Below are 24,794 nucleotides of genomic sequence, written 5' to 3'. Positions count from 1 at the left end.
TTTATTGTACTCAATTTCCGTCTTATTTTATCTTCTTCACCCACAGAATTGTAAGGGCTTTTATTTTCTCCTTAATGTCTGGTTAAGGCCTTAACCTTCCATTTCCACCTCCGGGGGATCCAGGGGTTCAGCCTCTCCCCATCCTGAGGCCGTGCCCTCCAGGGCTTCCGGCTCACAGTCCCTTCCTGCCACCCCATCTGCTGATTGGGGTAAAGACTCACAGAGTCATTATACCCAGGCTGGAGTCCCTGCTCTGCAGGGCCAAGCAGCAGTCCACAGGGGTCCATGCTTAGAAGGGCCCTGCTTGAGTTCATGCTCTGCAGTTGTCTCGAAATTCTTTATGATTTTGAACAAGGAGCCCCACAATGCATTTTACACTGGGCCCTGCAAATTATGTAGTCGATTCTGGACGGGGTGGGGTGTATGTTACCTGGGTGGGGGTGGGAAGAAAAGTGCTTGGGGCAGAAACTGCCCTCCCTTGGGAAGGGAGCACTGCCATGGCCAAGAAAGGGCTGCTAGCTTGGTGAAGCCCAGGCCTGGAAGGACCCACTATGGCCTCCCGGCAGCATCCTGGGCAGATGGACCAGAAGGAAAAGCTGAGGGTCTGCCCAGAGGCCCAGAGGAGTGTCTGCACATAGTAGGTACTCTGTAAATAGCTGCTGGCTGGCAGGTAATTGGACATCTCCAAAGGTCCCCCTCAGTTGCCACAGGAAGTGTGGGCATAGGAAACAGACACGAGGAAGACTGAGGCCCTCTTTGAATTCCATCCTGTGTGCAAAGTCAGATCTGCACACAACAGGTGCCCCATGAAGGCAGGCTTCCTGCCTTCCTGCCCTCCCTGCCAGGCCCGTACCTGCCATGATGTTTTCCACCACGGACACGAAGTAGGCAGGCTTGCTGAAGGTGGGAGGGTTGTCATTCTCATCCTGGAAGGGAAACAGACAGGCTGGTAGCAGCCACAGAGGCAGGCAAGCCAGTCAGCTGTCCAAGGCTGGTACCAAGGGGCAGGATAGGCACGGGCACCAAGGAGCTCTGGTGGGGGCCACAGGGGGTCAGGTGTCCCTCTGGGCAGGCCTTGGGAAACACACAGGGTCATGAAGGGGCGATGGAGAAGAAGGAGGAAGCAGCTGAAATTGCCTTCAACTCCCAGCTCCCCTAGTTCTTCCTGTCCTCCTTACCCCCGTGCAGCCTCACTCCTTGCCCTAGCTTCCAGCTGAGCTCCAGGCTCTGCTCCAGCACTCCCACCCTAGCTCATCAGCCCCCACCTTAGGGATGGTCTCTTGGACCTGGCCTTGCAGCTCAGCCAAGATGATGACAGACAGTTTTAGTAGCCTTCCTAGAAACTAAGGGAGAAAGGAGCACCCAAATCCAGAAGATACGGAAGAATGCAGGGGTGGGCAGATGGAGTAGTTACTGGGACATCAACTCCTCCCCTGGGGCTGGCTGCACGCAGGTACAGCCAGCCCCCTCCTCACACACAGCAAGGAGGCTCCTCTGTCCCCCTGACCAAAGCCTGGCCCAGAGCTCCACCACCTGCCAGTTCTGTAGCAATCCCGTCTCTGGTCCAGCCTTCACCCCCCAGTGACCAGGTGCCCAGGTGCCCAGACAGTGGTCGGCATGGGGCATGGCTGAGGGGCTGAACCAGGCAGTGGGGGTGGCCCCTTCCCTGGGAACCAGTCCCAGGGGCAGCAGCTGTCTCTTCCTGCTCCCACTCTTCCTCCAGCACCCTGTCTCCCTCCTCTTCAATCAGGGAAAAGCTTCCCGACCTTTTAAAGCTCTCATCCTCACCAATGGCCTTCTGTAATCACTCAACCAGTATCTTCCTGTTCCTCTCTTTCAGGAGGCCTGCTGGCCCACATGACTCAGAGAGTTCTCCCCTTCCCTGCACGGCCAGCTTGGCAGCTTCTCAGTGGCTCAGGGGTTACCCTGAGTCAGCACCCACCCCCCAGGCAGTCTTTATGCTGCAGTCCTTAGGTGGTACAAGGAATTTGCACTCTAACTCTAACTTAAAGGTTGGCACTTGAACCCACACAGTGGCACCACAGAAGAAAGACCTGGCAATCTACTTCCGTGAGATTACAGCTGAGAAAACCCTATGGAGCTCAGTTCTACTCTGTAACTCATGGGGTCTCCAACAGTTGGAATCGACTTGACAGCAACGGGTTTGGTATGGGTTTCTTCGGGCTTCACTCTCTGAGGGCTCATCTCCCCATAAAACTGAAAGTTCTTTGAGGGCTAGATGTCTGTATGAAGCCCTTCTGAGCTGCAGTCATTTCTGGCTGAGTGACATGAAAGAGATAGAGGGACCAGGGCTGCTGCCCACCCTTGGGGCTTTAGCGAATCTGTCTGCTGGGATTGCACTGGCCAGGAAAGAATGCTCCCCCCACTTCCCTGATCTGTCCTTTGGATCTGGACTGTACCCTGGCTGACATCATCCTGCCCTTCTCCCCAGCCTCTGAGAGCTGTTGGTCTCTGGACTCACCTGACATCCAATGCCCCCACCCTGCACCTGGGCACTGCCCTGGCCCTGGCCCGTGGCGTGGGCACGGGTGCCCATATACATATATATTCAAACCTTCTGCTTGACTGCACGAAACGGCGCTGAGAATGTCAGTGACAGAGCACGAGGCAGAAACTTATTAGCGGTGATATTTCCCCGGATCCTGGCGCTGCACTCGCTATTAGTTCTAATTCAGCGGCTCCCGCTCCAAAAGCTTATTGTCCCCTAATGGGAAATCTACAAACCAAGTTTGACTTCTTTATTAAAAACCAACAAGCAGTGGATGAAAAGGAATCACCTGGCCCCTCTTGCCTCCTCCTTCCTTCCTTCCAGAGCTCCAGCTCTTTGATCTACCTCTCCCCACCCCCAACCCGTGCCACCATCAACTTCTTCATCGTTGGCTGGCTTTTTTTTTTTTTCAGTTGAGAAGCAAATCCCTTTGGCGGAGGAAGGCGGCAGCTTGGCCAAGTGACAGCTACTTAAAAATCACCCACGTGCAAAATTGACCCAAAGGCGGTGACCTTTTCAAGTGTGGTCCTTAGACACTGTCCAAATGCCCCACTAGAGAGACAGTGTTCACTCACAGACAAGGTGTATCTGTCTTTGTTGTCAGACCCTTCTGCCGCCGGGTGGTACCTGAAAGGAAGCTGGAGACCTCTACTGAGCCAGGGCACCTTTGAGTGAATTCGAAAATGGTGCCCCTTCCACTGGGCTGACCTGGCTTATGGGTGGAGGGCAGGGCGGAGTCCTCCCACCTGCCCCTGCTCATGGAGACTCTGCTTCCTAGTATCAGGGACAGAGGCCAGCCTGCCACTCTCTTTCATTCACAGGGGGTAAAAGGTCCAGCCCCTGGGCCTTCCTTTTGCTCTGGACCCATTTACGGGGCTAAGGGTGGGCTGGGGCTCCACCCTTAGGAAAAGGACCCTCAGAGAGGGGTTCTTTCCTTAGCTGAGCCACAGGTTGATTAGGGGACTAGGGTTTGGGACAATCTCTGAGATTCAAAATCCCATGGGAGTAGATCTTCCAAGGCCTTGGCACTCAAAGAGTAGACCACTGAAAGAGTGTCACTATCACCTGGGAGCCGGCTGGAGACGTGGAATCTCAGCCCGACTCCAGACCCGCCGCGTGTTGTTGTTAGGTGTCGTCGAGTGGTTCCGACTCATAGTGACCCTGTGCACAATGGAATGAAACATGGCCCAGTCCTGCACCATCCTCACAATCGTTGCTATGCTTGAGCCCATTGTTACAGCCACTGTGTCAAACCATCTGGTTGGGGGTCTTCCTCTTTTTCACAGACCCTCGACTTTACCAAGCATGATGTCCTTCTCCAGGGACTGATCCTGATAACATGTCCAAGGTATGTGAGACGTAGTCTCGCCATTCTTGCTTCTGAGGATTATTCTGGCTGTGCTTTTTCCAAAACAGATTTGTTAATTCTTTTGATAGCCCATGATACATTCTTCGCCAACACCACAATTCAAAGGTGTCAATTCTTCGGTCTTCTGTAGTCATTGTCCAGCTTTCACATTATATGAGGCTATGGAAACATCATGGCTTGGGTCAGGTGCACCTTAGTCTTCAAGGTGACATCTTCCTTTTAAACACTTTAAAAAGATGTCTTGCAGCCAGTTTGCCCAATGCAATGTGTCTTTTGATTTCTTGATTGCTGCTTCCATGGCTGTTGATTGTGGATCCAAGCAAAATGAAATCCTTGACAACTTCAATCTTTTCTCCATTTATCATGATGTTGCTTATTGGTCCAGTTGTGAGGATTTTTGTTTTCTTTATGTTGAGGTATATTCCATACTGGAGGCTGTAGTCTTTGATCTTCATCAATAAGTGCTTCGAGTCCTCTTCACTTTCAGCAAGCAAGGTTGTGTCATCTGCATAACGCAGGTTGTCAATGAGTCTTCCTCCAATCCTGATGCTCTGTTCTTTTTCATATAGTCCAGCTTTTCGGAGTATTTGCTCAGCATACAGATTGAACAGGTACTCATGAGAATCTGCATTTTAGTCATTTCCCCCAGGTGATTCAGGTGCACAAGGAAGTTTGAGAAGTTCTGGTCTCAAGCCTGTGAAGACAGGGATTTCCAAAGCTACAGGCCTGTGGATGTGGTGGGAAGAGTGTAAGCTCGGGAACCAGACTGGTCGAGGTTCAAATTCTAGTGCTGCCACTTACTAGCTGGTAAACGATGAAGGCACTGGTGACAATGGACCAGCTATGTCCTGCCCCGAGCCTCAGCTTCCTCATCTGTAAAATGGGACTGAAAGAGATTGCATAATGTGAAAGCACCCAGCATGTCACTGGAGTTCAACACATTTTAATTTCTATTTGGCCAATTAGGCCTGCCCATCCCTGGGCCGGTGTAGGACACTTCACCTTACTTCCCTAAACCTCCCCTACCCTTTGCCTCGTTCGCTTCCCTAAAACCTGGAAAAGGTCCTTCTTGGCCCCAGACTACACTCTGCAACTCCCATTTGCACTACAGACAGCTGGGTCTTGTCCTGTCAGCTGGAACAACGGCCAACATTTCTCGGTGCCAGGTGCCACCTGAATGAGCTCATTTAATCTTCATGACACTATCATGAAGCAGGTGCCATGATTATCCCCATTTTGCAGGTAAGGAAACTGAGGCTCAGAGAGGATAAGAACTAATCCCAGGTCACACAGCCAGAGGATGGCAGAGCCAGGTTTCAAACCCACATGGCTCCAAAGCCACACTCTTCCCTCCATTCACATTGTCTCCTTGGGGGTAGAGCAGGTTCACATTCATCTTCGTATCCACCCAGGACCGGCTACTGCACCTTGAACACAGGAGGAATTCAGTACTGTAGAGCATAGCAGGATATTGGCTGGTTGCAAAGTGCTATGGATTGAACTGTGTCCCTTCAAAATGGGTACTGAAGTCCTGGCCCCTGTACCTGTGGGTGTGATTCGGTTTAGAAATAGGGTTTTCTTTTGTTATATTAATGAGGTTATATCAGAGCGGGGTGGGTCCTAAACCTAATTCTTTCTGAGTTATAAAAAGGGCAGGAAAGACACACAGAGACACACAGGCAGCAGACAGATGCCAAGGAACGCCAAAGATTGACAGCAGTCAGCGGAAACTAGGAGAGATACTCACAGCAGCGATCGACAAGGCTGAGACCCTGATTTGAACTTTTAGCCCCCAGAACTGTGAGAAAATTAATCCCTATGCTTTAAAGCCACCCACTCGTGGTATTTTTTGTTATGGCAACACTAGGTAACAAAGATAAAAGAGATGGCTGGTGTTGGTCAAGGCTGAGTGTGGCCAGGATTAGGGGAGGCTTGGGAGCTGTGGCCAGTGTCAAGGTCAGGGCCATGTCAAGAATACAAGAACACAGTCATGATTGGCAGGAAACACATTCTACTTCTTTGGTATCACCCTCAGCATTTTAAGGGAGGTGGTAGGCCGTGGGCTAAAGATGGGCCAAGTTTCTAGGCTTCAGTAACTCTCCTCTGTGGTGCCAGATACAAGGACTCTAGAAGCAAGCCTCTCTGCCCTCCCTCTGATGCACCCTGTTCTGTGGAGCCCCACCCTCCCATGCTACCTGTAAATGCTGCACCCACCTGGAAGCCTCTTCCCCAGGCATCATCCTTGACTTTCCCATTATCTCCAGCTCCACCTATTCAGCAAGCAAGTAGGCCCAGACAAGGACCTCTCCCGAGAGAGCCAGGCTCTGGAGCTTTGGCCTCAGGTCAAGAGGACAAGGCTTGTTAAAGCCAGGTCTGGGCAGTGCCAGCGGCTGTTGGCAAAGCTGCCTGTGACAGGAAGGTTATCCAGCAAGTCTGCTCCGGGCCGAGATTGTCCTGAGTTTATGTCAAATCACAGCGTATCTCCTAACCTGACACTCTCATCTAATCCTCCTGGAGCCGGTAATGCACTAACTCTTTCATCAAGGCTCCTGCACAGGGTTGGGAGGGGGGGGCCTGTGTGTGCGCACCGTGTGTGGGGTGGTCTCACGGGGGAGCGGCCCGCTGTCAGGCCACGCTCCGCATCCCAGGATCGCTGGGGGAACACACGGGCCAATGAGCCAGTGTGGAGATGGATTCAGCGGCTGATAATTTCAGACACGGAAATCACTAAGGTGTGTTTGATATTCATGTCAGACAAGCTGTGGTTTGGTTTCAGGCTCCTTTAGATCTTCAGAATTGTGGAAAGGAATTAAAAAAAAAAAGAGAGAGGAATAGAGAGATAGAAGAGAGAAGATGGCCTTCCAGTAATTTCCTTGAAATCCACAGAGTGTGGCTGTAAGTGAAGGAATCCCATGAGATTTTCTCCCTGCTCGACCCCCAGCTCCTATTCCCCTAAGAGGGTGTCCTGAGGTCCCCAGTAAACTCACAGCAGGACAATCCGTCTCTTCTTGAAGTTCCAGGGCCCTGGGCCTTCCCTGGTGGGCCAAGCTGGTTGCTGCCGCAGTGGCAGAATTTGCTAGAGGCTAGCATTTGGGACAGTTTGTCAGGCAATTCCCCGAGCTGTGGGGTCAGCTAGGGATATGGGGACACAGTCCTCTGCCACTGGATTCAGGCAGGCCTGGGATGCTCTAGGAAGCACTCACCACGCTGTTGGAAGGGCAAGGCCAGTGCCCCGGGTACTTACAAACACCTCGATGGTGACAGGGACAGTGCTGTTGAGAGGGGGGTTGCCAGCATCCCTGGCCATGACTGTCAGATAAATCAGCCCGTTGGGTATCTGTTCATAGTCCAGGGGGCGGCTCACGCTGATCACTGAAATGACAGGAACAGGGCCCCCAGGCCCTCTGTAAGCAGACTTTAGATGCCCTTCAGCCAGGGTTCCCCGATGGGCAGAGAAGGCACAGCGGCCATGTGCCAGGGCCAGCTCTGCCTTGCCTGACCCTGAATTGCAGAAGCCTCATGCTCTCATGTTTACTGCCTGCCTGAAGAGTGCCAGGCACTGTGCTGAGCCCATGAAACGGTAATGATTATTAGCCCCACTTTACAGATGAGGAAACCAAGCTCAGAGAGGTTCCCTAACTTGCCCAAGGCCACACAGCTGGCAGTGATAGAGCTGGGACTGGAGCCTGGGTTTGTCTGAGCCCAGGTACCTCCCCAGTAGGTATTATCACCTGCTAGACTGTCTGTCTGTCCGACCCACTCACCTGGCACTTTTCTTTAAAATCCTTCCCGATTAGTTTGGAAGCTGCTCGGAGAAAGCACCACACCTTAGGCCCTCTAGATCTCTCCCTGTTACTCTCTTCCCCTAGACCAGCACAGCATTCTCCCAGTTATTGCCCAGCATTGGGGTTACGAAGGAAGGCCAGGCAGCAGGATACAGATGCCACCCCCCTCATTCTCCTCTGACCTATACTTTTTTCCCTTGCCACCTTTCTCCCCCTCTTCTCTCCCTCCCCTCTTCACTCACTTCCCCATGTGGATTCTTCATGGCCATCCAGCAGCCTGCTCTGGGCCTTGGGGTGGGGGCACTCAGGGCTGTGGTGTAGCAGACCTTACCTTCAGCAGAACTCTGCAGATGGGTGAAGAACTCCTGGCACCAAAGCCCTGTCTCAGACATAGGCCGAGAGGCAGGATTTGGGGGCAGCTGAGACAGATGTTTCGGCCCTCAAATGCTCCCCCCAACCCCCTTTGCTCATGCCTGAACCCCCACCTGAAATCCCATTGCTACTCTTTGTGCTAAGCCTTGGATTCTCAAATGGGAAAGGAAGGTATGTCGGCTTGTGGGTGGGGGCCATCTATAGTGTGTCAAGTCATAAAACAATATTGAATTGCAACTTTCTATTTGGAAAATGGAAACAAAATCATTGCTTTAGTAAAACAAACCCTAGGGGGATTCCTCTAGCTGAGGAGAGAGCTGTGTGCCGCCACTCAGAGGCAGGAAGCTTCTAAAGTGTTCTAAAGAGGGCATGGATTAAACAGGTAGAAATCACTGGACATCTGAGGCCAAGGCTGCAATTTCTGCGAATGGAATGAGCACTGGGCCTGGATCATTCAATTGCACATTCATTCTGCCTTGGGGGCACCTAACCTGGTCCTCAAGGGCCAGGGAAGCTCCCTAGCAGAGAGGACATCCAAACGAGTCCTCAAAGTTAGCCATAAGTAATGGGCTTAACTGCCCAAGGGAGGCAGGGCACAGGGGCAGGGAGGAAGGCCTTTCTAGTAGAAGGGACAGACTCACCAAAGGCATGGAGGTGAGGTGACCACTGCATGGGGAGAAGATGCCACCAGGGGTCAAAGAGGCTGCATTCTTATGGCGGAGGGGTGTGCTAAGGGACAAGGCTGGCAAGGCGGCCCGGGGCCAGATCACACAAAGCCTCAAGTGCTAAACATGAGTTTTGCTGTGTGACCTTCGGCAAGTCATTCCCTGTCTCTGGGCCTCAGTTGTCTCATCTGAAAAATGATATGGTTTCTTGGGATCTTTGAACTTGAGATTGCTGCTGCTATTCCCTGCTGGGGCTCTAGGGATGGGGACCCACAGCAGGGCAGGGTCCTGAGTGTGGAACTATGCGTGGGTCTAGTAGGCCTGGAGTAGGAGGTGAAAAGCCAGGGGAAACCTCAGCCTGGGAAGGCTGGGGGAGCCCCTGGGTGGCACAAGCCATTAAGAGCTCAACTGTTAACCCAAAGGTTGCCTGTCTGAACCCACCCAAAGGCACTTAGAAGAAAGGTCTGGCAATCTGCTTCTGAAAGGTCACAGCTTTGAAAATCCTATGGAATGCAATTCTACTGTGCAACACATGGGGTCTCCATGAGTTGGAATCGATTGGACACCATCTGTTTTTTTTTTTTTTTTTTTTTTATTGTTGTTGGGAAGGCTGGCAGGTAGCCGTAGGACCATCCAAAGGATGGGGAAGCTCAGCCAACAAGGCCCCACCATCATGGATCTTCCCAGGGCAGCCTTGGTAAGAAACAGGTGCCCAGAAAGAGTCTAGTAACATCAGACACACCTGCTTGTCTGCAGGGCTGGCTATGGGCCTAAGACCTAGAGAAAGACCTGGCTGATCTAAGACACAGATCCTGACCCTGGAGAAGGACAACCTCAGGCTACTTGCTGCTCCAGCTGATTGGAGCTCCCAGGCAGCTTCCTGAGTGGCCCAGGGTATCTATCTGGGAGAAGAAAAGAGTCCTCCTCCCAAGAGGGTATCCCATACGCACCTCCGTAGCCCTCGTATGTGCTGATGTCAAAGTAACTACCGAAGGCGGAGGCATCGACGACGCTGTAGGTGATCTGGTTGTTGGGAGGGGAGTCTTCATCTGTTGCCTGGAAGGGAGAGAGCAGACAGGGTTCCGTGAGACCCCAGAGGCCCTGGGGCCAGATGAAGGTGGGCAGGAATGGGGCTGGCCCCTTTCAAAAACTCCACACAGGACAGCGCCTTTCTTTGGGTGATCCAGCCCTCAGTCATGGGACACCAGGAGGCCCCCATTCCTAAGCTGGAGGCCTTCTTTGGCCCCCACAGACACCCTGCTCCCCTCCATGTGCTGGTGTGTGGGGGTAGCCTTGGAAATCTAGAGGGCAGGCTGGGGGCCTGGGAAGAATGCAAGAAGACTGGGGCTTACCCAGAAGATGGAGAAAACCAAACCCTGTTGTCACTGAGTCGATTCTGACTCATAGCGACCTTATAAGACAGAGTAGAACTGCCCCATAGAGTTTCCAGGGAGAGCCTGGTGGATTCAAACTGCTGACCGTTTTTGGTTAGCAGCCATAGCTCTTAACCATTGTGCCACCAGGGTTTCCAAAGATGGAGAGGGTCATCCCATATCTGGCATGACTAACTCCTACACCTTTAGTCCCAGCTCAAACACCCCAACCAACAGAAGCCTTCCCGACTGGGTTAGGACCCCTATTCTGTGCACCCCACCAGTCCCCTCTCACCTGATTGGAATGACTTGTTTAATTTCTGCCTGCCCTGCTAGGCTGTCTGTTATTTGACTGCTGTTGCACAACTAGAGTCCAGCACAGTGTTTGGCACACAGTAGGTGTATAATAAATGCACATTGCATGAATACAAAGATGGCGGAAGGCATTTGGAATGGTGTCAGGTATTGTACTACCCCTCGATTGTTTTCTGGGGAGGCTGGATTAATCAGCTTCTTTCCAGATTGCTCTGACCCTAGACAGCCTCAGGGCACCCCATGACTCTGGGTGAGACTGGAGCTGAGTGGGGGAGGGGAGGCGAGGGTCTTATAGGTGCCAGGACATGCTGGGTGGGCACATGGTCCTGTTTTCTCTGTATCCCTATGCCCACCCCTCCACCCTTGCCTTTACCTGTCTGCTTTAGAAACAAGTTCTAAGTGGAGGCTCTCGGTCCTGTCACTTAGAGTGGGCAGATTTGGGGGACAGGGGTAAGCACATAAGATGTCTCTGGTCAAAGGTCACTGAAGCATGGTGAGGATCGACACAGGAAGGCACTTGGAGTATAGAGTCCTGAGTTCTAGTCCTGGCTCTGCTGCTAATTCACTGAGCCTCCTTGGGCTCAGTCTCTCCCCTCCTGTTTCCCTTCTGTAAAGTAGGGTTTATATCCCAGGGTCTCTGTGGCTCCTTCCAGCTGTGGTAGGTCCTGATTCTAAGCAGGTACTAAAGGGCTTGGAAGGGGGTCCTTACAAGGGACTGCTCCCCACTTATTGTCCTTACCAAGGGAGATGAGGGACCCTCTGCTCAGTGGTGACCTGAGATGTGAGCTGAGACAGATACCATGCAGCCCCACTCAATAACCAGGGACATGAGGTAGGGATCAGAGGAGCCCTGGCACAGACTCAAGATTTGACCCCTAATCTGGGCAGAATCCTTTGTCAAAGGTGGGTGGGAGGTTAGCACTCCCTGCAGTGACTTCCCGAGGGAGGTGGTGAAGAAGAAGACACAGAGGAAAGGACAAGATGAATGGTGGGATGGCAAGACGCCCTGGTATCTTACCCGTAGTCGCACCAGCTGTGTGACAGAAGGCTCGTTTTCTCGAAGGGCACCCACATAGGCATCCTTCTGGAAGGTGGGCATGTTGTCATTGACATCTAACACGTTGATCCTGACCCGGCCTGTGGTCTCCTCACCGCCCCCGTCCCGGGCGATGACTGTCAAGGTGAAGCGCTGGATCAGCTCATAGTCCAGTTTGGCAATCAGCATGATAAGCCCCATGTCCTTGTCCAGAGAGAACCTGGCCAGGCAGAAAGGAGGGAGAAAGAGGACATCTTGGTTTAAAGCAGGCTTGTGGATAAGGGCCTGCATTTACCAGCCTGTCCTTGCCCAAAGTGACAGAGAGAAAAGAGTGAAGTCTGAAGTCTGCCTTCTTTCTCACTTGCTCTGAGAACAGCTGGAAACTCTGGTGACATAGTGGTTAAGAGTTCAGCTGCTAACCAAAAGGTCGGCAGTTTTAATCCACTAGGCACTCCTTGGAAACCCTATGCGGCAGTTCTACTCTGTCCTATAGGGTCACTATAAGTTGGAATTGACTCGACGGCACCGGGTTCAGTTTTTGGTTTTTTTTTTTCATTGTATTTTATTATTTTATCGTGCTCTAAGTGAAAGTTTTCAATTCAAGTCAGTCTCTCATACAAAAACTTATACACACCTTGCTAGGTACTCCTAGCTGCTCTCCGCCTAATGAGACAGCATGCTCCTCCTCTCCACCCCGTATTCCCCGTGTCCATTCAGCCAGCTCCTGTCCCTCTCTGCCCTCTCATCTCCCCTCCAGACAGGAGCTGCCCACGTAGTCTCATGTGTCTACTTGAGCCAAGAAGCTCATTCCTCACCAGTATCATTTTCTGTCTTATAGTCCAGTCCAATCCCTGTTTGAAAAGTTGGTTTCAGGAATGGTTCCAGTCTTGGGCTAAAAGAGGGTCTGGGGGCCATGACCTCTGGGGTCCCTCCAGTCTCAGTCAGACCATTAAGTCTGGTCTTTTTACTAGAATTTGAGGTCTGCATCCCACTGTTCTCCCACTCCATCAGGGGTTTGTTTTTGGTTTTTTAGAACGTTTATCTCTAAAGGGGGTTGGGGGAGGTGGGCGGAGTTGAGGATCACAGGAGGGATGGAGTGGTCAGGTACTGAAAGGGCAGGAGGAACTGGAGGAAATTCAGGCAAATGATCTTTCTCTTGCCGTGAAGCCGATGTTTCTGCCAATTGGTGATATTTAGATATTTAAGAACTGTAATGGCCAGAAGTTCTGCCATCTCAAATGGTTTTATTCCAAAACACTTTAAGCAGACAGCCAGGCAACCAGCAAGGGGAGGGGGTCCTCTCTCAGGAGCTATTCTATCTCTTCTGCTCCAGGAACTGAGTCCCAGGACCAGTTGCTAATCGAGTCAATTCTGACTCCTGGAGTCCCTATGTGTGTCACAGATGAACTGTGCTCAGTATGTTTTTTTTTAAATTTTATTGTGTTTTAGGTGAAAGCTATACCACAAATTAGTTTTTCATTCAAAAATTTCATACACAAATTGTTTTGTTACATTAGTTGCAATCCCTGCAATGTGTTAGCACTCTCCCCCTTTCCACCCTGGGCTCCCTGTTTCCATTTGTCCAGTTTTCCCGTCCCTTTCTGCCTTCTTGTCTTTGCTTTTGGGCAGGTGTTGCTCATTTGGTCTCGTATACTTGATTGAACTAAGATCCACACTCCTCACATGTGTTATTCTTTGTTTTACAGGCCTGTCTAATCTTTGGCTGAAACGTGGACTTCAGTGGTGGCTTCCGTTCTGAGTTAGCAGGGTGTCCTGGGGCCATAGTCTTGGAGGTTCCTCCAGTCTCTGCCGGACCAGCAAGCCTGATCTTTTTTGTCAATTTGAATTTTGTTCTACATTTTTCTCCTGCTCTGTTCAGGACCCTCTATTGTGATCCCTGTCAGGGGGGTCAGTGGTGGTAGTCGGGTACCAACTAGTTCTTCTGGGCTCAGGCTGTGGTTCACGTGGTCCATTAGTCCTTTGGACTAATATTTTCCTTGTGTCTTTTTTTTTTTTTTTTTTCATTCTCCTTTGCTCTGAATGGGATGGAGCCAATAGATGTGTCTTAGATGGCCTCTCGAAAGCTTTTAAGATCCCAGATGCTACACGCCAAAGTAGGATGCGGAACATCTTTGTGAACTATGTTTCACCAAGTGACCTAGATGTCCCCCAAGACCATGGTCCCTAGCCCTCAGCTCCAGTAACTTGGTCCCTCAAGCTTCTGGATGTGTCTAGGAAGTTTCTATGACTTTGCGTTGGTCCAGTGTGCTGACTTCCCTTATATTGTGTGTTGTCCCTTCCTTCACCAAAATTAACACTTGTCTACTATCTACTATGTAAAACATGGTATATTTTTCCATTTATGTAAGTCTCTTTTTGTCACTTGTAATAGTGTTCTGTAGTTTTATTTGCATAGGTCTTTTTTGTCCCTGGTTAGTTTTATTCCTAGGTATTTTATGTTCTTAGGGGCTGTTATAAATGGTATTGTTTTCCTGATTTCCTTTCAAAGTTCTCTTTGTTGGTGTATAGGAATTCAACTGATTTTTTCATGTTGATCTTGAATCCCGATACTCTGCTGAGCCTTTCTACTAGTTCCGGTAGTTTTCTTGTGGAACGTTTAGGGTTCTATATGCATAGGATCATATCATCTGTGAATAGGGATAGTTTTATGTCTTCCTTTCCAAACTGGATGCCCTTTCTTTTATTGTTCTAGCTAAGACTTCCAGCACAAAGGGGTGGGGATAAAGGGCATCCTTGTCTTGTTCCCGTTCTCAGGGAGAAGGCTTTCAGCCTCTATTGAGAATGATACTGGCTGTTGGGTTTGTATAAACCTCCCCCAAAAACACAAAAACAAACCCATTGCCATCAAGCCGATTCTAACTCACAGCAACCCTACAGGACGGAGCAGAACGCCCCATAGAGTTTCCAAGGGGTGCCTGGTGGGTTTGAACTGCCGACCTCTTGGTTAGCAGCCATAGCTCTTAACCACTGCGCCACCAGGGTTTCCAGTAGACGGCTTTGTAGAGATGCTGTTTATCACGTGGAGGAATTTCCTTTCTGTACCTATTTGATGGACAGTTTTTATCAGAATCCGCAATGTTTTCAACAGCTGATGTTTTGGAAGTAGGTCACCAAGCCTTTCTTCCGAGGCACCTTTGGGTGGACTTGAACTTCCAACTTTTTGGTTAGAAGCCTAGCGTGTTCATGGTTTGCACCACCTACAGACTCTGAGCCTTGGGTGAGAGGCTTCTGAATGTCTCCTGGGGAGGAGCAAGGTCCCGGGACACGTTCCTCTCCCTTCCTCTCTGTGTGCCCTCCCGGGCCTCTTCTGAGTTGTCAGTTTGCATCTGTGTGCTCTGACCTGGGCCCGGTGCCCGCCACCAAGCCTGGAAGGGCCTGGCTCAGAGGCTGGACAAGCCTGGAAGGGCCTGGCTCAGAGCCTGGACAAGCCCAGGCCTGGGAGAAGGACGAGATGAGAAGATCCAAGATGGTCAGGACAAGGCCATGCGGATGCAGGTCCCCTAAGCGACGGGGTGTCCCACGCGTTCATCCCACTGCTGGTTCCCTCCTCCCCTTCTGAAGCCCCCCCATGGCAGAGGGGCAGAGAACGGCCAGGCGAACCGAACGATTATCCACGGATAATTGGGCCCGTAATCCAAACTGACAGCCACTGTCTTACTCATTCTGTTGGGCTTCCAGATGTATCAGACAGTTCGTTTTTAGAAACAGACCTGCCTTTGAATTCAACTTGGCCTTCGATCATGTTAAAAATGAGAGAGCTTCCCCTTTGCTCAGAAGAACTGAAGATGTTAGGAAGTAAAGGGAAAAAGACGGTCCAGGACTATGTTGGGTGACAGGGCAAAGTTGGCATAGGTCGGATGGTGAAGGAAGTAACCTGGCTAACAGCGGCTGTGTGGTTAGGGCCCACTCCTGCCTAGAGGCAGTGTAGCCTAGTGGTGAATTATATGCAGAGTCTCTGCCCTGGCACTTACCAGTTGTGGGACTCTGGGCAAGCGACTTAACCTCTCTGAGCTGCAGTTTCCCCGTGTGTAAACGGGGATGATACCAGTGCCTATCACTGAGTTCCTCCCATATTTAGTTGTGAGGATGAGATAACATGTGTAAAGCACTTGACAAATGCCAGCAGCTGCTGCTAGTAGAGGTGGTGACAGTGGTGGTGGTGACGGTGGTGGTGTTGGTGTTGGTGGTGACGGTGGTGGTGGGACAGCGGTGGTGGTGGTGCGACAGCGGTGGTGGTGACGGTGGTGACGGTGGTAGTGTTGGTGTTGGTGGTGACGGGACAGTGGTGGCGGTGGTGGTGACGGTGGTGGTGTTGGTGTTGACAGTGGCGGTGGTGACGGTGGTGGTTACGGTGGTGGCGGCGGCAGCGGTGGTGGTGACGGTGGCGGCGGTGGTGGTGGTGGCAGGGGTGGCGGCGGCAGTGGTGGCGGCGGTGACGGTGGGGGCGGCGATGGCGGCGGCGGCGGCGGCGGTGGTGGTGACGGTGGTGGTGGCGGTGGTGGTGACGGCGGCGGTGGCGGTGGTGGTGACGGTGGTGGAGGTGGTGATGGTGGTGGCAGGGGTGGCGGCGGCGGCGGCGGTGGTGACGGCGGTGGCGGCGGCGGTGGCGGGGGCGGCGATGGCGGCGGCGGCGGTGGTGACGGTGGTGGAGGTGGTGATGGTGGTGGCAGGGGTGGCGGCGGCGGCGGCGGTGGTGACGGCGGTGGCGGCGGCGGTGGCGGGGGCGGCGATGGCGGCGGCGGCGGCGGTGACGGCGGTGGCGGTGGTGACGGTGGTGGTGGCGGTGGTGGTGACGGTGGTGTGCTATCATTAGTGAGTCAAAGTCTCTCAGAGATACAGTCATCTTTCACAAAGCCACAAGCTGTCCTTTGAGGGTCAGAGAAACTAGGCCCCAGAAAGTTTAGGGGACATGACCGAGACTGAGCCACAATCAAGGCCAAACCAGCAACAGCGTCCACGGGTCCTGACTCTCCATCCAGAGCTTTAGTGGGGAGTGGGAGGGGACACAACACCCTCCCTGGGCACTGAGATTTCGCGGATCACATGATTGGCAGAAGGCCACTGTAGGGGGCTGGGGCAGGGTCTCACCTGTCAGGGTCATCAGTGAAGAAGTAGTTGACTTCGCCAAAGGTGCCCACATCATTGTCTGTTGCCTGCAAAGAAGAGAATGAGAAGTCATGACTCCCAGACCCAGCTGAGACTTCTGATCCCATCAGGAAATGGCCACAGCAAACCCATGGTTTTCTCACACCATTCCTTTTACCTTGGTTGGATTTTCTAGAGCTCTGCTTTCCAATACAGTTGCCACTAGCCGAAAATGGCTACTTAAATTTACCCTGGAAAGGGCAGCTCTAGAGGCTCTGTTGTCTACTAATCCTTCCGGACGCATGTCCAGCTGGGTGGTGGCCACTGCCAGTCTGTACCACTATCACGAGGGCATTGATGTAAGTGGTGGAATTCTTGCCTTCCATGCAGGAGACCTGGGTTCGATTCCTGGCCAATGCACTTCATGTGTCGCCACCACTTGCCTGTCAGTGTAGGCTTGCGTGTTGCTATGATGCTGACAGGTTTCAGCAGAGTTTCTAGACTAAGACAGAAAGGCCTGGTGATCTACTTCTGAAAATCAGCCAGTGAAAGCCCCGTAGATCAAAACAGTCCAATTCGCAACAGGTCATGGGGATGGCACAGGACTGGGCAGTGTTTCATTCCATTGTGCATGAAGTCTCCATGAGTTAGGGGTCAACTTGATGGCAGCTAACGACACTATTCTCTTACGTCTTTGAAAAAATATCCATGTTCATTATGACCTCATTTTATCCTCATAACCATCCCACGTGATGAGGAAGACAGATTTCCACCCATCTCACAGATCACAAAACTGAGGCCCAGATCCCCGCGGGGCCCAGTGTAACTCTGTCTCTACTCTATGTCACAATCAGATCAGAAGAAGAGTAGAGCAAAACCTGGGCCTCCCAACTGCCAGCCTGGGGTTCCTTCCTTTAAGTTACCCAAGTAAGACCCCGCTCCATCTCCTCCCTTCTCCGAGATGGTTATAGTTTCGAGTGGGTTTTGACTTTTGTAGCTGAGACCACTAGGCTCCTGCAGTGTCCCTCACATGGTTATAATTCACGGTATAGGCTAACTAATACCATCCATCCATCCATTCTTTCACTCAATAATTATTCATTAAGCACATACTATGTTGTACTGCCCTAGATGTGACCTCTGCTCCCTCCCAGGCCACTGCCCTGGAGCTACACAAACTGCTGCCGGCCACCAGCTCCAGGAGAGAAAGCCCTTGGGCTGACCTTGGGGTCCACATAGATCTGTTTTATGCACCAGGCTTCTCTATGACATCGTAACTGAATAAATGTTCCGCTGCTAAAAATATATTTTAAGACCTCTGTACTAAATATTTTCTGAGGTTCCTTTTAAAGCTCCTAGATTCTATAAACTCCTATTAAATTCTATGTTCATTATAATAAAACTGAATTTTCACGAAAAAACTCATTTATGTTCAGTGGATTCAGTTCAGGGAGGGAGATAAGTGAATAATGCATTTCCACCCAAATGATTCAAATGAAAAAAAAAAAAAAAGTTGATGCCCAATGGGTTAAGATCTTGGTGATCCAGAAAACTTGGCTGTAGAGAAAGATGCCCTTTCCGTGGGGTCTGAGTGGCCTGGTTTTACAGGACTGCTTCTTGTGTCTGATTTCCACTCTGTCCCACAGCTTATGTTCCAGCAGGCTGTGTGTGGACCCCTGTCCTCTCCACCGCCCCCACAAGGCTTGAGTACCTCATAGACTCTCAGTAGATGCATGCTGAATAAGTAAAAAGGAATATGCTGAGTTACATAACTCACCCGGGACCGGCTCCCAGATGTGTTCTCCCACCCCCTCCCCACCCTGAGCCACCCATGATGATATCAACAACAGTGGCTTGTTGGCAGTACGCACGTTACTCCTTTCATCCTCACAACAACCCTGTGAGGCAGGTACTGTCGTTATTGTTGTCAGCTGCTGTGAGTTGGGGCTGGCTACCCCACACACGATGGAACGAAACGCCGCCTGGTTCTGCGCCATTCCCGTGACCGCTTGTCGACTGGGCTGCCGTGATCACAAGGTTTTCGCTGGCTGCTTTGCAGAAGTAGATCACCAAGACTTTCTCTCTAGCCCGTCTCAGTCTGAAAGCTCCACTGAAACCTACTCAGCGTCACGGGAATACAAAAGCCTCCACTGACAGAGAGGTGGTAGCTACCCAAGCAACGCATTTACGAGGAATCGAACTCAGGTCTCCCGTATGGAAGGCAAGAAATCTACTCCTGAACACCTCTGTTCCCTTACTATTATTATTACCACTGACAGATAGGGAAACTGAGGCACAGGGAGGGTAAATAACTTGTCCATGTCTTCCCAGTGGGTAAAGGGGCAGTGCTGCCTAGCTCCAGAGGCCACATGCCCCTAGCCTCTATGTGTTACCGCCTCTCTATAGTCACTATGAGTCAGAATCGACTGGATGTGATGGGTTTGATTTTTTTTTTTAGACCAAGAGGAAAACTTGTTCTCAGAAGGAAAGAAGCCTGGTTACTCCAGGGGAGAGGAGACCCCTGTAGTAATCCCACCTTTATTCTCCCCTTCTAAGGACCTTCCCACCCCTAAGCCCTCTTTGGTCCTATTGATAAAATAATTATCAGGTATGGTATGTGGGGAGCCCTGGTGGCATGGTAGTTAATAGCTACAGCTGCTCACCTAAAGGTCAGCAGTTCGGATCCACCAGCTGCTCCCTGGAAACTCTATGGGGCAGTTCTACACTGTCCTACAGGGTCTCTATGAGTCAGAATCAACTTGACAGCAGTGGGTTTGGGTTTTTTGTTTGTTTGTTTGTGGTATGTAGGGTTGCTATGGGAAACTCTGGTGGCATAGTGGTTAAGTGCTATGGCTGCTAACCAAAGGGTCGGCTGTTCGAATCTGCCAGACGCTCCTTGGAAACTCTATGGGGCAGTTCTACTCTGTCCTATAGGTTCGCTGTGAGTTGGAATCAACTTGACGGCACTGGGTTTGTTTTTTTTTTTGTAGGGTTGCTATGAGTCGAAATCGACTTGACGGCAACAGATTTTGGTTTGGTTTATGGTATAATTAGAATGTAATAACTGCAGCTTAGGCGCTCTTGTGGTGCACTGGTTAAGTGCTCAGCTGTGAACCAAAAGGTTGGCAGTTTGAACCCACCAGCCACTCTGTAGGAAAAAGATTTGCCAGTCTGCTTCCGAAAAGATTTACAGCCTTGGACACCCTATGGGGGCATTTCTACCCTGTCCTATAGGGTCTCTTAAGAGTCAGAATTGACTTGATGGCAATGGGTCTGGTTTTTGTTGTTGTTGTTGCTTAACTGCAGCTTGGTCTTGGGCAGAGCTGACTGTGTGTCCACTGAGCCCCTTGGGGAGGGGTCAGTGTGGTACAGACTCCAGATCCAGGCCAGTGCCAACAGCCAAAGGCGCTGTGTGACCAAACAGCCTTCCTCACCCCCAACTCCCAGGCTTCAGCATCATTTGTCAAGAGAAAGAGTTTGGGGAAGAGACTGTCAGGTCTCTTCCCAGCTCATATCAGAGAGTCAGCTCCAGGAGGACAGGCCTGCACAGCGGGCTCACCTCACAGCACAGACAGGGCCCAGCACATAGTAGGTGCTTCACAAATGCTTGAAAAATGAATGCGCAAACTCTAGTATGAAGGAGGTGGTTGGAGAGAAAAGGCAAAAGTGGAGAGGAGGGGCAACGATAAGAAGAGAGAGGACACAAACGGAACAGGAGGGGAAGGGAGCAAAGAAGGAGAGGTAGTGACAAAGGAGGAGACAGTGGGCAGCCGGTCGGGAGAGGGGAGAAGACAGAGTAGACAGTGCTGTGCAGTGCAGACACTAAGGGGCCTGAGTCAAACCACCCAGGGATTCCCTGGGGAAGGTCAGATCTGTCCCTGGGGACGAGCTTTTCATATGTGGGTATCCTACAGAATTGCACTTGGACTATCAGGTCAGGAAGGATCCCTGAAGTTCTCTAGTCCAGTCCCTTCTGCTCTGGTGCCAGAAGCGGCTGAGACCCAAGGAGATAAGGCAACGAGCCTGGGGGACAAGATGGGACTGTCTTCTCTCTCCAGGTAGATCCTCGCCTCCCCCGACTCCCTGCCCCACTATGACCTTGCCCTCCTCCCCCCTTGTTGGTCTCACAGTGACCCCTTCCCCTTGGGCCTCTCATTGCTCACCCAGGCCGCAATGCTGACCAGGGAAGATCTGTGAGTCCTTTAGGGCCACCGTCTACTAACCCTATGAAATATGTATGACTAGTGAGGAGAAGAGGGAGGGCTTTCATTTCTTAAATGCACGAAGCAGGATAATAAAATGAAAAGCTGCTTCTGTGGCCTGCCAGGGCTGGGGGCAGCCTGCGCCGACACAGAGGGGCCAGCTCAGGGGTCCTGTGCCTGGGAGAAGGCAGCAAATCTGACCAGTCCGCAGGCTGGCCCAAGGACCTAAGGTGGGGGGGTCATGCCCTCAGGAGAAAACCCCTCCTCCCTTCCTTTCATCCCATCACTGCAGGTCTAGCTTTGCTGCCTTTTCCAGGTCCATGGCTGGTCCAGCTTCTAGTCTGAACCCTCTGCCCACCTGCTCCCTCTGCCTGGTTGCTTCCCTGTCTCCTGCCCTGTAGAAAGCCCTGCCTAAGTCCCAAGATTGGATTAGGGCACCAGCCTGCACTCAGCTATCCTCAGCCCTTATGGCTCAGCACTGAAACTGTCTGCTGAGGTGTTTCTGCCCCACTAGGCTGTGGGCTCCCTGAGGGCAGGGCAGAGTCACGGGGCTGGTGAGTCCCAGAGCCTACCCCAGGGCCTGAACATAAAGGCGGCTCCTGAAAGGCACTTACTTACCTCTCCATCTTATGTCTCTTTTGTCTGTAGCTACATCTCATCCATGTCTACACAACACGTATTAATGTATTGCTTTGTTTAATTCTGACCGCATCCCTGTGAGGCAGGTGCTGTTATTAGCCCCACCCACTCCTACCCCCACTTACAAATGAGGGAACAGAGACACAGAAACGTTAAATTGCCTTCCATCACACAGCTGGTAAGTGGCAGAGCTGGGATTCATATGCCCATGTTTTCAACCACTTAGTGCCCTGGCAGGACACACAGCCCCCAAGGCAGGCCTGTGCCACTGAGGCCTGGAGCCTGGAATTGCCTGGTTAACCCGGCTCCCCGAAGGGCTCAGCCAGGGCTGCTCCACTGCCCACCCCACCTCCCTCTCTGCCCATCCAGGCAGGGGCAGGTGGCAGGGGAGACCCCATCCTCACTCTGCTTATGGATGGCACATTTTAAAAAACCTCCTTCCAGGGCAGAGACTTGCTTAGGGGATGACTGACTGACAGAATAACAGACAGTGACCCTGGGGCCTAGGCACGGCTTTAGGGAGGAGGGTTCGTGGAGTGGCCGAAGGCCTGTGGAGAAAGAAAGAATTTCCTCCTCAGCGCATAACATCCTTCCCCCTGCCCAAGTCAGTCCTAGGAATGAGCATGTCTCTCTCCTTGAGGGATGACTGCCCAGGTCACATGGCAAATGGCTGCAGGGGTAACAGGGGTAACAGGAGGGGATGGCCCAGCTGGCCAACCCTCCTTGGCCCTCATATTACATATGAGGACCTCAAAAAACATCAAACCAAGATTCCAGGTGAGTGCTCATCTTTTCTCCCACCCCCTGGTGCCTTTCTGGCAGAGAAAATGGGACCTGTCCTCTTGTCCCCACCCTACCAGGCCAAGAATCTCACCTTTCCCACCCAGCCTCTGGGTTGGCACCCACAGGTGCACGCTAGTGCATTTTATGACTTGTCGAGGCTCTCGTAAGAGGCTCAGGGTCAGGAAGTCAAAGCCAATGGCTATAATGATCTTACTCCTTTGCTCAAAACCCTTCAATGGCTCCCCGTTGCCTCCTGAATTAGCTCCAGGCCAACATACCGATGTCAAGGCTCTCCATAGCTGGGCTGGCCTTTGAGGTCTTGCATCCGCTTCTCCCTGATACATCCCAGGCTGTTCCCCCTTCATTTCCTGGGGTTATGGGTTGACTTGTGTCCTCAAAAAACGTGCATCAATTTCACTAGGCCATGATTCCCAGGACCGTGTAGTTGTTCTCCATTTTGTGATCTGACAATTTTCCTATGTGTTGTAAATATTAACCTCTATGATGTTAATGAGGCAGGATTAGAGGCAGTTATGTTAATGAGGCAGGACTTAATCTACAGGATTAGATTGTATCTTGAGTCAATCTCTTTTGAGATATAGAAGACAGAAGCGAACAGAGAGGAAAGGGACCTACCACCAAGAATGAAGAGCCAGGAACAGAGTGCATCCCTTGGACCTGGAGTCCCTGAGCTGAGAAGAACCTAGGCCAGGGGAAAATTGATGACAAAGACCTTCCCCCAGAACCGACAGAGACAGAACGCCTTCCCCTGGAGCTGGTGCCCTGAATTCCGACTTCTAGCCTCCTAAACTGTGAGAGAATAAACTTCTGTTTATTAAAGCCATGCACCTGTGGAATTTGTTATAGCAGCACTAGGTAACTAAGACACCTGGTTATACCATCCCTTCATTCCACAACTGCTGTCCAAACTCTGACTCACCTCCAGCATACAGCCCCCTCCCTTAGCAAGCTTCCTGACGGCTCTCTGGTCTGGACCTCGGAACCCCTGGTTGTACCTCTCTTAGAACAGGCAGTACCATCAGCTATTCCTTAAAACTTCCTGTGTATGCTCCATTTCCCCCCTCTTGAAGAAGGCTGTCTAACTCATTTTTGAATCCTCTGTTGTACCCAGCACAGGGCTCAAAATCTTCATGTAATTTAGCAAAATCTGTGATTACACTGCCAGCCACCAAGGGCCGGCGTTGACCTGCAGGGCTGCTGTCCACCCATCAGTAGCTGCCATGGTGGGCAGTGAACAGTGAGAGCAAGGCTGCATGAATTGCCCAGGGATATGAGCTGGGATTCATAGAGCATCTCCAATGATCTCCCAACCTCTGATCGCCTGCTGAAGCTCCCTGTTGGCCAAACCCTAGTGACAGACAGAGGGACAGAGAACTCACTGGTATGGTCCATGCAGTTCAGCCTTGAGGGGCAGAGAGCTGATAGAAAGGGAACAGAGTGGATCTGCAGGGGCACAGGGAAGATTCCTGGCACACCACTAACAGAACCTTCATGAAGACAATGGTCAGACACTGGCTCAGTCCCTTAGTAAATATTTTCTGAGCTTTACCAATGTGCCAGCTACTGTGCCGAGTCACAGACGCAAGCACGACAAAGCTCTTGCTGGTATGTGACTTACATTCTGGAAAGGGGAGTTAGACAGTGAACAAGGAGAGAAATAGCTAGATAATGTCACTTCAGGTAGTGATAAGAACTATGAGGAACACAAAGCAGAGAATGAGCTAGAAGGTGACTGGGGCTGCTATTTTCGACTGAGTAGTCCTGGAGAGGAGTTCCTGGAGAGGAGTTCCTGGATGGCGCAGTAACATGCTTGGATGCTAAGTGAAAGGTTGGAGGTTCGAATCTACCCAGAGGTGTCCTGGAAGAAAGGTCTGGCAATCTACTTCAGAAAAATCAGCCACTGAAAACCGTATGGAGCAGTTCTACTCTAACACACACGGGGCCACCATGAGTTGGAATCGACTTGATGGCGAGTGATCTTTAGTCCTGGGGAAAGAGTTTTTCAGGAAGGTGTATCCGGCTCTAAAGGACAGTCACTTGGCTGGGCACCGAGAAGCTGAGGTAGCTCCTGGTAAGAATTGCTGACCTGTATCTCATGGAAACTGAGGCACGAGGCTGGAAGGGTCTCAGAATGTCCCTGCCTCCCATCATAGTCAACCTTCCTCAGTGAGAGCCCCAGGAGGACCGCCAGCAGGCCAGCGCCTGTCCCTGTGGTCAGGGTGTGGGGAGAGGGCACGGCCAGGGTCGGCCACTGCTGAGTGCCTGATTTATAAGGCATCTCCTCTGATTCTCCCCAACGCTGGCATTACCGGCAAAACTAATTCCTTCATTTGGGCCTTTACAATTGCATCTGCAAGTGCTTATTTCCATGATGGACAATGCTGGCAGAAGTGTAATTTTCTTTTGCTGACAAAAAGGAAAAAAATAAATACACACAGGGGGAAAAATTTCAAAGGTTAAGACAAGGTGAGTGGAGGAGACTGCAGTGGGAGACAGCCACATGCCCTGACTGGCCGGCCCAAGTCTGAAATGCAGACTTTCAGAAATCCGGGCTTTAGGGTGAGGAGGTGGTAAGATGGTGCCACGCACTGTGCCAGGCTCTTCCTACCTTTTATCTCA

At 51.5% G+C, this 24,794-nt stretch overlaps 1 protein-coding gene across 17 annotated transcripts in view; it reads right to left on the bottom strand.

Annotated features, from left to right (window-relative positions):
• CDH23 (cadherin related 23) overlaps positions 1–24,794 on the bottom strand; it is a 524,046-nt gene that overhangs the window by 163,186 nt on the left and 336,066 nt on the right. For all 17 annotated transcript variants that reach the window (XR_010318119.1, XR_010318120.1, XM_064269675.1 and 14 more), the window contains 5 exons: positions 16,534–16,598; positions 11,407–11,644; positions 9,651–9,756; positions 7,123–7,250; positions 854–926 (listed from right to left, as the gene is read on the bottom strand). Coding sequence is in view for 15 of the 17 variants with exons in the window: in XM_064269675.1 (XP_064125745.1) it covers positions 854–926; positions 7,123–7,250; positions 9,651–9,756; positions 11,407–11,644; positions 16,534–16,598 (610 nt within the window). In the remaining 2 variants the exon portion in view is untranslated. The remainder of the gene's footprint in view (positions 1–853; positions 927–7,122; positions 7,251–9,650; positions 9,757–11,406; positions 11,645–16,533; positions 16,599–24,794) is intronic.

The sequence above is a fragment of the Loxodonta africana genome, chromosome 16, assembly GCF_030014295.1.
Source record: "Loxodonta africana isolate mLoxAfr1 chromosome 16, mLoxAfr1.hap2, whole genome shotgun sequence".
Taxonomy (NCBI): Eukaryota; Metazoa; Chordata; class Mammalia; order Proboscidea; family Elephantidae; genus Loxodonta; species Loxodonta africana.
The sequence above is the reverse complement of the archived record's forward strand: the minus strand, read 5'-3'. Positions and strand labels throughout refer to the sequence as shown.